The sequence below is a fragment of the Hetaerina americana genome, unplaced genomic scaffold (assembly GCF_022747635.1).
Source record: "Hetaerina americana unplaced genomic scaffold, ioHetAmer1.1.p SCAF_70, whole genome shotgun sequence".
NCBI classification, from domain to species: domain Eukaryota; kingdom Metazoa; phylum Arthropoda; class Insecta; order Odonata; family Calopterygidae; genus Hetaerina; species Hetaerina americana.
In genome coordinates this window covers 922,153-938,742 of record NW_027287317.1, presented here as the reverse complement: position 1 = coordinate 938,742, position 16,590 = coordinate 922,153, and the positions used below count along the sequence as shown (strand labels likewise).

Sequence of the window (16,590 nt, the reverse complement as noted above, 5' to 3'; positions counted from 1 at the left end):
GTTGATAAAGTGGTAAAGCAGAAATCATGTTTTCACGAAACTGTAAAATGCTCAGATTTTTCTGGCCACCTAGCTACCTGTGAATACACCAAGTATTTACCAATGCGTCGCCACAAATAAGCTCAATTCCTACCTTCTTAAATTGCTTTATCGACTTCCTCAAATATGTGTAACATGAAGAATCTTGGTCAGATAAGTCAGCAACTTTCTTAGCAGCATTGTAAATAATAGGTATATAGTTTTCTCACGAGTCGTGCTGATGTCAACTACAGTACAATTGTGAGATTTGCACGTTGTCAACATGAGTACTCTTGCCTGGCCACTTCACAAAATGTATTCCGTCTGAATTTTGCAGGCCGAATATATCACTCCTTTTTTGTTTTATCTGTGCGGCCTCGGGTAAACATTTTCTTTTATTGAATATAAAATGATATCATAAGTGTAGCCTTCGATAGACGAAGACGAAGCTTATAAGTTTGACTCCATAGTAATGTCGTTTACCCGGTATATTATTGCTAAATACCAGACGCCCACGACACGGAACGATGCTTTCATCAACCACCACTACTTTTCCAGGTTTCACTATTTTTTGAAAATTCTAATTTATTTTTAAGTCAATAGATCTAATCTTACGCAAACGATCTTCAAATTGTGCTTGATTATTTTCACTGAAGTTCTAATACCTTAGAATCTGGAGGAAGTGAGCTAGAGGCATAATGATTTTTACTAGTGTGTTCATTTACTTTGGATCACTTGAGCAATACAGACGAATTTTGAGGACACGAACAACACCCATGATTGGTAAAATACCCATATATTAATCAATTTCTCCAAGGGTAACCTGTACCCAAATTTGCTCATGCATTTGGGAATTGCTTACTTCCTTTTTAGGATGTAGGTTTGTCATTTCTTCAGAATATTTTTTAGCTTCCTTTACGACTTTTGATTACCGGACTTCGTGACTAAACCATGAGTACGTGAAATATAACACTTAAATCTGTACGTAAACAATATGCCAGGAAAGAAAACAATGAAAATATATTGTAAAATATAAAATTTGAACTTATTAACCACCGATACTTACTACTTACTTTCCGGTACCCTGCCGCCTCCAGGGCATGCATAGAAAATTGCGCGACGGGTTGAACGTGTTACAATCGTTATGGGGAAGATAAGAGGAACGAGGTACAATGGAATCTATGAAATTATATTAGTCCTACCTCACTGACTTTTCTTGCGAACCTACATTTAACCTAGGAAACGACTGCTGAATTATCTCAAATAGTTGGCATGAATCGTGCTTTGTAATCGTGAAAAATTATAATTCAGGAATTCTAAAACATTTTGGCCTGACTAACAGAAAATTTATGTAGTTCCGGAACTATTCGAACCAAAGAAGAAACAACACTACGGATCCTCAAGCTTCAATCTATTCATGAATTTCTAAACTTTTCATCAAACCCCTCTACTTCGCCATGTAAAACTAATAACAGGGCACGCAAAAAAAATAAACGGCTGAAACTTACTGAAGGCTTGTGATCTAACAACCCCTGCCACACGCGTCCTGTGAGCCCCGTAAGATCTGGCGTGATTGCAAAAAAAGAGCCTATTTTGATTTTAGGTAAGGAATACTGCGTGACAAGTTTTTAAACATTCTACTTCAGATATATTTCTGATAGTGTCTTATGCGTGTACGTACGTCGCATTTACAAATTAAACAGAAGGAATGTGCAGTCGACCTGACCCTAATTAAAAATACAAATTAATATATATTCCTTGGTCAAACGATGAAGTTTACTGAAACATGACTCGTTGAAATTTAAGCAACTTTTTTAACTATCGACTCATTATGAATAATCATTTTTAATCAACTGTTTTCCAACGACCCACGAGCTCGAATTGATCCCTCTAAATGTTACACTGACCCCTGAGGATCTATATCGACGAACTTGAGAACTCCTGGACTAGATGTAGCTTACAACGGCATTTGGGTAAACGCGTCAAGTCCAAACTAAGGTTCCTACATAAAAAAGGTTCCTTGATTCCCAACACCATGATATCCATCCCATCCCAACGGGATAATGCGGTGGCTAAGGTATGGCTAATGCCAGTAAAGCTTCCAAACCCGAAAGCTCGGGTTAGAATCCCGATGTTGGCCGAATTTTTCAGTGGTATCCCAACCCCTGATTGGAGCGCTATGTGAGGTGAACTTTAAGGGAGCACGACATCCGTTGTATGGGACTTTAAATTGCGTAACCCTCGCCGCCTTTCGTCAAGAGTAGGCTAATTGCGACGCTGGGTTTCTCTCCAACCTTCCTCCTTTCCCATCCACTCTAAGGGACCCAAGTGACTCCAGCCGCGGGTCGCCTCCCCTGATAACTACTACTAACTACTTGTGTGAAAGAAATCGTAAAAGAGAGTTCCAAGAAATTAGGCAACAGAGGGGGGAGAAAAAGGAAGGACCATCGCAGAGTCACTCTCCGAAAATAGAAGAGCCACATCGAATCATGCCGTCGATATTCTGACAGTTCCTCCACTTTGATGATTCATGGGAATCAGCCAAAGATTGGAAAATCAATCCTCTCCGATCCGAGCGACAGTATTTGTCTGTCGTCTTGCATTTTTCGGCGGGGCGATCATTTGAGGGAATGCCATTCGCGACGTCCTCCCGATGAATGTCGGGATTACCGCCGTTGACGCGACGGAAACGGACGATATCGTGTGCGAACCTCGATGACCTCATCCACGACTTATCAAGATCAACAGACTTGACGGTGGCGTTGGCGGACGTCGGAAGAACCTAGCTGAAATCTCTTTTTGCCGCCACCGCACAACAGCGTCAACCCGTCAGAAAAGATTCGCGTCGCCTCATAGAAAAGCACAGACGCAGGAGCACCAATTTTGGATGAGCCGTCTCGACTCATTATCACTCCGTTTCGGTGTCCTCGCTTCGAAGCTTTTGGTTCTCACCTAAACCGCTTCGAAAGGAGTGTTTGGTGCCATTGGTGCCAGAGCACGTGCTCACAATTTTAGTGCCGCAACACGAGAAATTTTAAGCGTGATGCCGCCACAATAGGAACGATAACGACAAGGCTCGACTCCCCTTCCCTGGGAACAAGAACGCATCCTACGATCCAACGTAAAGGATATCATGGGATTTCCTCATAGAGAGGATGACATTTTAATGTTTATATTACATGTCCCCCGCACGAGTTACCCAGACGTCAACAACAAAACGTACTCAAAGTTTTTAACAATTATTACTTGCTACCAATATATATTTGGAGACGTGTCGTGGCACACCCTACCACACATTGACCTTGCGGCTTGCCTGTTATGGTGAAGTAGTAGGCATGCGTGTATAGATGATGCCGTTTCTGAGTCCGTGGCCCTTATTGTCTGAAATTCTACAAAAATTGTTATTGCTGTCCTGAATAAAACTGAGCGAAACTGTGACCATTTTAATGGTTATTTTAATTAAGAAACAGCACTAATCGAGTTACCGTCACGGAAACGAACATTTAACACACAAAACAGAAAACTATGTTGGAATTGTAGCTATTGGAGAGACTACTTTGCGCTAAAATCTAACTCACCACCCCCGGGTTCCAAGGGCCGAATGCTCCTTCTCTTTCAGCTCTATCTAAAGAATAAATTGCTCTCTAAAGGAAACCTTAACTTCTACGCACTAATATTTTCTTAACAATCAATCCGTGTAATTAGTCAAATAAATAATTCTCATTTATTCTTAATCCATCGACGCCGATGTGCCGCCGAGTTGAACCCATTTATCGATCCTGCATCTGAGACCACAAATACCAATCTTTTACTCCAACAAAGTTAAACTCGAGAGGAATCCTTCTCCTATAATGCGATTAACCCACCGCATCGGGATCAATTCTTCACCAGCAATGAGTTCAAAGAGAACCAATACCATTGCCATTGTAATTGAATAAAATGCTAAGATACACCAAAGATCGCCAATTCATTAACAAAACCGCCACCCAAACACAAAATTACATGTGAATGTAATCCTTAATGCTTTAAAAATATAAGCAATAAGTTGACTCAGGACCTTTTCAATATGAAAGGAGAAGAGAGGAGGTCGCAGAGAGAATTCCAAAGAAGGCATGTGAGGGGAGCGGAGGAGTTATTGAAATATAGCGGTGTGTTTGTAGGCCGGGGGAATTTAGGGTAAACTGATTAGAGTAAGGAAGATGAGAAGGTGTTCTAGATGGCGTTTAGGCGGGTACATAAAACGAGTAAAGACGGGCGATATAATGTATGTATGTAAGTGTGAAGAGATAGCACAAAATCTACAATTAATAGTTAAATTACTTTTCATTGATACACAGCTTTGTTATTCAGAGTCGCACAATTACATGAAGCTGTTAGGGCACTCATCATGTGTATGTCATACAGTGGGCATGGTTTTACTTTAACCTTTACGAAAACTACTCATAAATCCCTCATAATCACCACTGGATTGAGCGGAGTACTCTAAAGCAAACTTTAAAAGGTGAGCGCAAGGTTATGTGGAGGATAAATCCATTGCCTTTGACCTTCCAAAGCTTCCAAAACTAAATAGGGTAATGAGAAACCTCAAAGGGAGCATTAAGGCAACTACGGAAAAGGCGTGCAAGACGTTGGTAAGAATAACACTAGAGTATTAATCACATTTATGGTACCCGAACGAGGCAGAACATAATGCAAAGCTAGAAAAGGCACAAAGAAAGGTTGCCAGATATGTACTGGGGAAGCATAGGAGGATTGCGGGTGTGACTGCAATGTAAAATATTGTGAGAAACTTTGCAAAGTAAAAGGAAAATAATCAGACTTTACAAAATATTCCACAACCTGAATAGAGTGAAAACTAGGACACAACAAATGAAAGAGGCTGGGAATCCAAATTTTATGGGGAGGTATGATTCATACAAGGTAAAATGCCGGGCACAAGGACACAAAGAAAACTTTTCATTTCATTAAAAAATATTTGTTGATTGGAACAGTTTACCTGCAAAACTATTCCAGCCCTTTCCTAATAGGCCATATACTTGTAACAAAACATGTAAAAATATATATATAAAATAATTTGATTAAAGTATTGTGTATAATTGTGTGTAAAAGCTTAGTTTTGATTTTTTCTTGTTGATTGGGAAACTGATGTAAACAAAATGGTGATTTTTTTGTGCTAGAGGCTATTGTTTGGAAGTTTCCTTACAGCGTATATTTTTTTATTTGACTGACTTTATTGATTTTCTTTTGTGATTTTAATCGCATTTGAATAGACATTATTTTTCCAAGGCAAGTTTGTGGAATTTGTTCTAGTAGACTTTGTCTATTGCACATTTCCGTACAAAAAAAATAATAATATTGAATAAATGCAAGGGATTTCCATCGCACTCAGCAATACGCTCTCACCTTTGGCTGACTGACAAACTGAAGCATCATCACCAGCCAACTTCACTAATATTATGAATTCCCCAAACACTACCGTTCCTACCTTCAGTTCTTACCATGCATTTTCCACCATTTCCCCAACATATACGTTAACAAACACAGGTGACAAACGACACGCATGTCTTGCACCTATTTCTAACACTACCAATCCTCCATTAGGATCTACGGAATCTGAGACGTGCATAGGTAGCAGATAAGTCCTTCCTTCTAAACCTTACAATCTACTCCCATTTCGTGCAATTCATTCACCAATACCAAAAAATCACTATTTCAAGCGCCTTCTCCTAATATATACTGATTGGGCCCTATGTTTCTACGACAACAAATATTTCATATGCTGGGAGAGAGACCCGAGTGGGTGAGTGTTTATAATTCACGTTTATAATTATACGTTGCATAATGTTTTTCAATTTTCTTCTGCTACCATCCCCCTCCATACATCTCAGCCAATGGAAATCATTCATATTATTTATATCAAGGCCGAAGTAGCGTTCTACATCTTTCCAATACCGTGCCGCAATAAAACCCAACCACGCGGAGTGGTCTTACTTCAATGGCAACAGATGGCGCTCCTATTTCCATTGCCTGTAGGAGCTGTTTAAATCAAATCAGGTGGACTGGCTCCCATCTTAACGACAATTATTGCGCAAAAAAAGCGAGAGCACAACCTCCTACGTCACAAACTCAAACGCCATGCATATGAGATCCCACTTAAATATACTATTCGAGAGTTCATTCCGCGCTTGGACGCACCATGCTTGTTAGGAAACAAGTACTTAAAACCACGACTTCAGCTTTCATGCATACAACTTCTACCATTAATTAAATACATTTTTAACAATTTTTGAAGTAATCATTTGTGTCCACTGACAAACTGATATAACTGGTTCACCGATTACACGGTAGTGAAAATAATTCAAAAGTATGACTCGCCCTCTTCACGGAAACTCGCCCAACTGTGAGGAGTCTACTGAGAGCATTAAATCATATACTAGGAAACAATTTAAAAATGGCACCAACTTTATTAACGTTAATGCTCTTGAGGAAATTCAAAACACTTGAATGAAAAAATATCATATTATTAGTAACCAGAATATACATACATAACTAACATTTTTCATCTCTTAAAATACACTTTAATACGACTACACGGTCAAGTGTTGGTAAATCATCACCTATACCTACAGAAATGCATCGCGAACAACCCCCCTAATCACTAGACCTGGCCCCATGTGTTTTTTTTCTATTTCCCAAACATAAACCCCGCTCGAAGGAAAAATATGTCATTATTCCAGTGAGATATCGAGATGGTGCGGGGGCTAACGTACTGGCTTCCCACCCTGAGGGCGCGGGTTCAAATCCCGGCGGTGTTGAATATTTTTCAGAGGTATCTCGATCCCTACTTGAGGTGCTTTGTGGAGGGCACTTTGAGGGAGTACGCCGTCTGTCGGATGGGACGTTAAACTGCGGATCCCTTGGCGCCTTTCGTAAAGAGTAGGCTAATGCCGACGCCGGGTTTCTCTGCACTATTCATCCTTTCCTGTCCATCCCTTATGGCGCAAATGACCTTAGCTGTCGATCGCCTCCCCTAAAAACTACTACTACTCCTGATTATGACAGGGGAATACCTACGGAACAAGTATGCATGGAAAAATATCAAATAAAAGCAATGAGAAAAATCAAACACTTCGACTTCGGAAAACAATCCAAACCTCGCTTTAAGTCATATTGCGTACTTCGGGATGAATGAGGTGTGAATGCTCGTACAAATATCATTAAAATAAGAATACTCGCCAGCAGTTTTCTATCATTCATGTTCTAAATGTACTACTTCCTGGAACTTTTTAATCATATCTGCAAAGTCAAATTACAAGTATTCTGAAAGCAATCCCAAAAATAATAATAATTTTCACGGGAGCGACTGGTGTTGGTCTGATACCACTTTCAATGAAATTCCTCTCGGAGAAGCTCTTCCAATTTTTATGCAATATTAAACGTTTTAAATCGAATTCTGCTAAATCCTATGAAGACGTGAGGATCGGTGGAAAAATTTCATTTACATCAAATCGCTCTGCAAGTTCAAACTGAGAGAACTATTAAAGTATATTTTACTCATGATAAACGGTACCAGTGTTGTAATGTCGCTGCATTAGATAGATAGTTTCTCAAGATATTATCCCAAGGAAACCTGGTTGTGTTTTCGTTGTTGGGTCGGTACTTCTGGGATTACCCTCGTAATAACACTTCTTCAACCGAAAACAAAGTCGCGTATTCTCATGGCCTGTTCATCTAATTCAACTGAACCAAAGTGATACGGCAATGGTGCAAACAGTTCCACTGAAAGGGATCATAATATTGGATTAAAGATCTATGCACAGTTTGTGGCCTTAGCAGTATGGATAGGAAATAAACTTAACAACTTCTTTTGCAGCTCAATTCGAAAACAATGACAAGAAACAATGTTTCATTACTTTATATAGCATGGACTATAAATTACTTTACTTCCATTACAATGTAGGCATATTTCGCAACATTATTTTCCAGTTTTTTCCACAAATAATCCACAATTTCCCTCCACAAATCTATTAGCAGCAATGCGGCTTTCAAACGCCCTTTGAAAAGTACGCATTTCAGATGGCGGTTTCGGAGAGTTAATGACCCAATCCGCGTGTGTTTTCATCCGCGCGGGGAAAATTCATTTTCTCAAGCAATTGAACTAATAAGTATTATTCTCTCAGGCAGTGGTATACGTAAGGATCATGAAAACCTCTGCCACCAGAGGCATTGGCGTCCTCCGACTCTTTTCACCATTAGAACAGATGTGATGAAATCATATTTACAGGAATTCAGAAATTATCAAAGCATATGAAGGAATTACATAAGATAAAGCCCAACGATCTTGATTAAAAACCTTTAAGCAAAGAATGAAAGCGTCCTATAATCAAACGTTTGGAGGATGGATGAAGTGATGATTCCATCAAAGTCCGGATAAAGTAAAAATATTGATAAAAAATACGCAAATTAAAAATTAAAAATTTGCAAATTTAATACTGATTACGAGTGAATAATTCTAATACCACAGTGTCAGGTTTCTGCAGAACAAAAAGGCAAGTTAGGTAAGTCAATTTTAGAAGAAAAAAAAACGATAACAGAAGTCATAATAGCCCACCTATTATCGGCGATCGCATCAGTTGGAAATATTTTGGAAAACTATCCTAATGGGAACATCTGGCGAACTGTATGTTTCGTGATCAATTCACAAGGTTCCATTAACGGCATGTGCCTTACCGACTCGTTTCCTGGGGAGTGCAGGGCAATGCGTTCGTGTATATGACTTTTAAAAGATTTGAATGCTCACAATTTAAAAAACCTGAAACTAATACATTGCTTTAGTTTTCATGGCCCCAGCCGAATTAGCTCATTGATACACCGATGGTCTGTAAATATTGAGGCGACTTTTTTTTAATTTCTTGCTCCCGAAAGCACTGAAAACGATTGCTACAAATTACAATGGAATAGACATTGTGTAGGCAAAAGAACACCACTCTCCCAACAAATGCGAAGGGAATCATAGCATCATATTGTGTAACGTAATTGCTATTATCCCGATTCATTGGCTGGCCATTCTTCTATGTACACAAATTTCTCCAATCTCTTTTCCAATCATTCAGGAACAAAATAAATGGGAGTTTGTTCTGGTATTTGGTAGTAGTAGTAGTTTTAGGGGAGGTGACCGAGAGCTTCGGTCAATTGCGCCAATTGGGGTGGATGGGAAAGGAAGAAGGGTGGAGTGAAACCCGGCGTCGGCATTAGCATACTCTGGTCGAAAGGCGCCTATGGTTCCGCAGTTTACCATCCAACGGATGGCGTACTCTCCCAAAGTGCTCTCCACGAAGCACCTCAAGTAGGAATCGAGATACCACTAACAATATCTGACGACTCCACGATTCGAACCCGGGCTCTTTGGGAATCCAGTTAGTTAGCCACCGCACCATCCGATCCCCCTAATATTTGGTATGGGCAATGGTATAAAATTACTTCGTACATAGGCGCTCACATGGTGCATACATAGCATTGTTACACGCCAAGATTTCTGAAAAAGCAAAAGCTGAATTCGCACAATTGAATCAGGCAGCAACGTAAAGAAATATAAAGTTCAAATATAAAAATATGAATAAAATTTGGCCGCACCGAAATATTAACTCTACACAGGACCACGATTCCTAATACGCCAAAAGCAGACATGAAAACATAAGTATGAAGGTATGACCCCAAAGATAGGGGACCGAGGTTTATTTACTATCGACCGACACTTTTTAAGCTTCAAACAGAAGCAGTTGCTGAAAATTTTGCCACGGGGGCGGAGGAGGCTGGGGCTCTCCCGGAGACTTGCGGAACAGCGGGGGGTGGGAAAATGTGTTGGGTGAAGGAGGGTGTTGGGCGGTGGTCCTCGGCCCGGCGAACGCGTCCCGTCCACCGTTGGCTTTGGGGGCTAGCGGCGAGCGGGGTCGGGGGGCGACCCGGCGGAGGGAGCGGTGGCGGCCGGCCGCCTTTGACACCGTTCCCGAGCGACTGCACTGCCTTTCGATAGGCATATTTCCCTTAAACTTTCGTCGCGTCAACCCTTGTCAGGAAGCCCACAAAAATCTAATGGTCCAATTCCAGGAGAGTTTCAGGTTGTATTTCCGCAATGTGTAATACAGATAGACTAATGAAAACATACCATAAACGCATCTATTTATTTGGATTATGTATAGATTCTAGAGAGAACAAATTCATTCCTATTAAAATCTTAATGCTCATTTTAACTCGAGACATGTTTCTTCTGTTTATGAGATGCATCTGTCATATGAAAGAGAAGTGAGAGGCTTTGGAAATTGCCGGCGGGTCATCCAAGCAGACAGAATGGCCGTATTACCTAAATTAAATTACATTTCTAAATTCAAACGTTTAGATTTTTCGTTGCATGGAGGCAGTGCCTTAAGCGTGCGCCACGACTTCCCGGAGAAGTGCTTAAGGATATCGCTATAGCTATGAAAGAAAAAAAATTTTTATCATTGAATTTCAATTCCTAGGGCACCCTCAAGAATCAACGGCCATTCGCATAGAATAGATAAATTGTGGAACTATTCACTAGGAACGATAAAATTAGAGCTTATGGTGACCGAAGGGGTCCTTACGGGTTATTTTCCTCTTTTTAGCAGCCGCTCAGAACTGGGAGGACATTGCAGCCAACTATATTGAACAATAGGCAAGTACACGCCGACCGAAATGAATGCATTTCAAATAATACACAACATGACGAGCACATAGTCGAAAATCTCGGATCTATGGCAAAAGTGAGATCACGATTCCCAAGGAGTCCTTGTTTTCCATGATTTGTCCCGAAGTCGCAAATATTTTCCCCAGGACACAGAAAATGTGCTATTTCTACAAGTACCGAAGATCAGCGGTTTATGGAGTTCCTTATTTATCGCCAATGATGAATCATTTAAACAATCGACAAAAGTTACACTGCTCATACAGAACACAAGATATCACAAAACTTCGAAAATTGTCAAGAATGAATCATTAAGGGGATCGAGATGGTGCTGGTGCTAACGTACAGCACCTGATGATGCCGCTAGTCAGTGAAACGCGTTGCACATTAAAATAAAGTCAGTGAAAAATTACAAACTCATTTAAAATGGACGTCGCCTTAGGAATATTCCAGATCCGCTCTTGAATCCTTCATTTCGAATAATGCTTCATGAACCAGTAGTGAAAGCAAGGGAACTGAAAATGGCATTGAAGCTCCAAATAGACATTTAGAATCCGTGATTACATAATACGCCCGTTTATTTGGGTTAGAATATTACAATTGCTTGGGATTCACTCAAAGGAGGTGTAATTCCAGAGATGTAATTAAAATGAATTCCATGTCAAGCGGTAGTAGTAGTCAAGTGGTAGTGTATCCGCAAGTAGCCCTGGGCATACCTTTCTCTTCGATATGATCTCCATTTGGTTCAGACTAAATGGATCTACTATGCATTATAGTAAGTCATACAGTCGGTATGTATCTCGTACAAAAATGTTTAATTATACATACATATGCACGTATCAAATTTGAATCAGAATGAGGATGATTCATGAATTGTTGCTGATTTATTTCAGTGAAGAGCCGGAAGTCCTTTACAAAGAGTATGGAAACCAGCACTAAATAGAGTATCCCTGTCGAAGTTATCGTCTTGAAGGCACGACACGAAACTCTCCTCGAGGGCAGTCAGTCCCTTTGCCAGGGTAGAAATTGTTCACCATCGCAGGGGCCCGGGGACCACCCCTCGGTCGGAAAGTCCATCAACAGGTGGCCACAAAGTTTCGACTAGACGGCCTCTCATTGCACGGAAGCGGGGAGAGGCGAGGGTCCGGAGGGGAGGTATCGGGACGGCGAATGCTCCAATGTACACGGAGAACCGCGGACACGGCTGAGGCGAGGGAAAGGATACATCACACACGAAGGGCTTACGGGAAACCGACTTTGGTTCATCCCCGAAAGAGAGTGAGTAAATATGGGCGCGAATAATACTTTCTCACCAAGGGCCAAAGACGTTTGCAAAACATGTAAAACACAGCATCGATCTTCAAACACGGGCTCAACATCGACTTACATTTTCGTACTAAATAGAATACAATAATAAAAACTCCTCACAATCAGATGTCAGAGAGAGTAAGGCATAGTTACCCAATGATTTACTATATTTTTTCAGGCTCACAACTAATTTTGTGTTCCCTCCGTTTCTTTAATGATATAAATGCTATGACATCGGTAATTACCACTAACGCAATTAAATACCTTAAGATACTTACGGTTTGTATTACTGATCGAAACACTTTTTCACTAGATAAAATTTTTATTTTACCACCGGGTTTCGAAGAGGAAAATACTTCGAGGAATAAGCTTCGATCAGTTATTCATTATGTTCGACTTCCACCACATCACGCCTGAAGCTACTCAATTTGTACTTACGGTTTATTTAATAATCCTTTAGTTGGTCGTGGCTTCAAAATCCTCCACGTTGATACCAGCATATAGAGTAATATGACATTTATAATTGCGACAGAAATAGTTTTTTTAGGTGCGCAGGTGGAAACAAACGATTTACGACTCATGAAACAAATAAGATACGAAATTTGAGATTAAACGAAAATATATTCATTTCTGCATTGTGCATTCATTAGTGTTTTAATGAGTTCGGCGATTAATTTAGAATTTACCTACTAATCGAAAAATAAACCTAAAAATAAGAATCTCTAGTCAACATAGCAAAAATACGTCAGGCAATAACGCGTCAAATTTAACGGAGAGTTTTAATGAGCCCTAATTAAAATAACAAACAAATCTATGACCTAGCCTCGGCGAATATCGAATTCCACAAGCATGGGAGCGATAAATTAAAATCTCATTGACGAGATTATTCAGGTTCGATTTTGGCGAGACGCCATTCTATACACGATAAACGAGTCGGTCTCTGGTTCTATTCGATTTCCCATGACATGGTCCATTTATGAATGAAAATTAAATTATTCAAAATATTCTCTTTCCTTTTCTTTCCCATATTATGCATTTTCAGAGAAATTTTAAAAAATGGCAAAAAAGGTTAACTACTTCCTCCTCACTAATTGCAAATACAAATACATCCTACCATGAGGATTTGCTATACTTAACATTTTCTTTTTTTCTATACACCGGGTCCTCCACGCAAAATATTACGAAGACTAGGCAAAATTCTAAAATGAATACAATTTGGATATGGACTCAAAATAGCAAATATTAAGTAAGCACGAGCATTCCGAAGAAATGAATTTCCATAGACCATTGGTAGGCAAACATATAGTTAATTGACATTATATCGTCACTTTTTTAGCCTCTCAAAATAGGTTATCAAATTCAATAATAAAATACTCTTTCCTTCAACTGCTATTAAACCATTAGTGCAGAGAATAGCTCAATCTGTCCCCAATAAGACCTTTATAGTTGGCACTTGAGAACCAAACCAAAATCAGCCCTTGATAGACATGAAAAAAATCTTTTAAAGTACTTCTTTTCACCATAACTCCAGAATACAATTAAATAGTTAAATATATATGACTAGGGAATTTTTAAAGCAGATTTGCTGAGTTTTTACATTTTTCTTCTTTCTAAAAACCGGATTCTCCACGGGAAGAATGGCGAAGGATGAGCCAAATAATATCAACATGAAATATATGTATAAGTCTGTGACTAAGTAATTGAAAAAAGTAGACTTTGTAGAAGATTTTTGGCGAAATGAATGCAACTTTGAGAGCATTTTACGTTTATCAAGTGCTTATGCATATCAAAATATTAATTAAGTTGTTTTTTCTTTTGTATGGGTATATTTATCCACGTAAACCTTATAAAACGTCACATTGGTGAAGTGTCTCCGAGCTATACAGAGCTGTGTATGTAAGTGTGTGTGCATATATATAAGAGTGTATATATATATATATATATATATATATATATATATATACACACACACATATATATACATATCATATATATACATACATATATATATACACATATATACGTATGTATATAGTAAGAGACGTTAATTGGTACACACACATGAAGGGAAAGCTGATCGGCCTGCAATATACCAATTTTAAGATTGATAACCAAATAAGGTAATGACTACTCACATTTGATATTTAGGAAGTGATTAATGAACAGTAAGATTTTTTCAATCCACTGCGAGTGAATGACTTCCTCCGAAATCACAAAGGGCCCTTATTGTCACGAGCTGGGGAACCAAGGTTAAAAGGTGATAAATATAACTTAGGTAAAATATATATTTCCAACTAATGGAAAAGTTTTACTAGAAATCATTGAACAACGAGAAAAATACACAATAATTGAATATTAACTTCTCTAGTTATACCGCCCTATCATCAAGACATCTTTTACTTAGCCATCCCATAGCACTGCCCCTAAATATGCAGCATCAAGAAACCGTGTTCCATCAATGCGATGGGAAAGGGTCAAAATAGTTCTAAAATGCCTTGAACACTCAATTTTCGCTCTCACAATTCTATGAACGCATCAAGTTTCATGGTAAAAATAAATTAATTGAAAAAATGAAAGAGATTTTTGCCTTAGCATCTATATATCTTAAAGGAGTCGATTCTCATTCATTATTCAAGAACATTTAAGTGTCACTCTTTACAGTTTATAGAATACTTTCTACGCGGTTTTTTCCAGATTTTCACGATTCTTAAAAAAATAATTTCATATTTATAATCGCCGAACATTGGCCAATAGCACATTTTGCCTGGTTTTCCGGCCGATTGGCTCATTTATCTCTCATTTAGTGTCATTAAAGATCCAATGACGTTGATAATTTTGTTCAAAATTTAAACATTTCAGGATCTGTAAAATTATTCTCTCCAAAACGAACATGACCAGAGCACCACAAGCTCAAAATCCACGATTCGATCAATTTCAGTAGCTCACTAAGGTTTCTTCGCTCGCAGCAGTCAGAATCCACTTGGCCAAACGTAATTTCTTTCGTTTTAAAAATCACAGCAAAAACTCCATTGACAAATGTTCCAGGAATATTAGTATCAGGCATCTGGCCACCCTTTTCCACATGGCATAAAACACCGAACATCCTTCCTTCAACGAGGCCGCGATTTTCATCACAAATTACGACACCTTTCGCTAAATATGTGCACTCGTCTACATCACGAAGCGAAATACACCGAAAAAAGAATCACTGGCGGATGAAATAGATGGACACCTCTTACCTCGATTGGAGAACACGGCGAACGTAAGAAATCCTCGCGTAGGAACACGGACATGGTAAGCATTTTCGGGGAAAGGGTATCACAACACGGAGACAACAGTTGACACAGAAACACTAAAAAAAAGCGCGAGCCGGCGCCTGGAGCGGGGTACGGGTCACATGGCGCCGGCCATAAGGAGATCCAAGACACGGGCCCGCCGCGACCACCTGATGCGCGACTGGCGAAGGCGCGGATTCCGAGAGCGGGAGGGAACGGGCAGGGCGGGCAGTGGCGAGGTGGAACGGTGGAGGTTTATTTGGGATTTAATAGGAGGTTCGGAGGGGGGTCACCGCGACCAACCCCCCCTCACCACCAAGACCCGAGTGCGAGGCATGGGTGCAACATGGCAAGACACAGAATCGACTCGAGCGGCGTGTTGGCCCAGTCCATGACTCGGGTGAGGGAAAAGGGTAACGCGGAAGGGAAAGGGGTAAATATAAGAGGGGCAATTGGAGAGGAGCCGTGCCACCAAGGTCCATTTGTACGGCGGTGGGGTGAGGAAGGCAGGGGTCAAAGGAGGGAGCGTTCCGTAGAGGGCGGGGGTCTTACGGAGGGTTTTGACGCACCCAGTCGTGAGTTCCTCTGCCGGAGCCCTCCATCACGACCACGGGCATCCCGGGGGGGGGTCGAGTGGCGGCGTCGAGTCTTGCCGGTGCGTCGAAGGGCGTCGTGGTGGTGGTTCCCTGACGACGGCCGCCGATCCTCCTCCGATTGAATTGGCCACTCCGTCCGCCGCCGTCAACTCCCGTCGGGGGAGGGGGGGGCGGAGGGAGGCGGTGATGTCGACCGGCGTCGGTGGAGTGCACGTGGCCGGGCGGACTGGCGCGAGATGCACGGAAGGTTTGAGAGCGAAGCGGGAAGGTCTGAGCGTGTTCAGAGCGCTCGGTCGAGTGCAGAGGGACGAGTGCGAGGAGGAAGTGTGGGCTGCCCGAGGCACTCCTGCGAACCTTCCCCTCCCGGCCCCCCTAGCTCTTTCAACCCCCTCCTACGCGCCCCCACTACCAAGAGCCTCCCCTCCCGACGAGCACGGCCGCTGACGTCACGGCGCTCTCACGACACCATCGGCGCACGACTGCGGAGGTGTCTCCCGGGTGGCTGCCGGCGGGTCGTCGGGGGCTAACTCAAGGGGCTCTTCAGGGACGGAGGGCGGCCTCCGCTCCGTGGGATCATGTTGACGGTTGGAGATCCTTTTTCTTCGTGCCTCCCTCCCATGCCGCTGACGCATGGTATCTCTGCAGGGCTCCAGAAACACTTCTCATTGAAGTCGAAGGATGCACGATCGAG

The 16,590-nt window shown here is 41.1% G+C and overlaps 1 protein-coding gene across 2 annotated transcripts in view; it reads right to left on the bottom strand.

Annotated features, from left to right (window-relative positions):
- Positions 1-16,189, bottom strand: part of LOC139697228 (recombining binding protein suppressor of hairless-like) — a 194,890-nt gene extending 178,701 nt beyond the window's left edge. Inside the window, exon 1 of one of the 2 annotated variants that reach the window (XM_071595898.1) lies at positions 15,873-16,189. In XM_071595898.1, coding sequence (XP_071451999.1) covers positions 15,873-15,920 — 48 coding nt within the window. In that variant the 5' untranslated portion in view covers positions 15,921-16,189. Of the gene's footprint in view, positions 1-15,267; positions 15,324-15,872 lie in introns of those variants that run through there. The other variant, XM_071595897.1, reaches the window with a different exon arrangement.
- Positions 16,190-16,590: the final 401 nt, after the last annotated feature.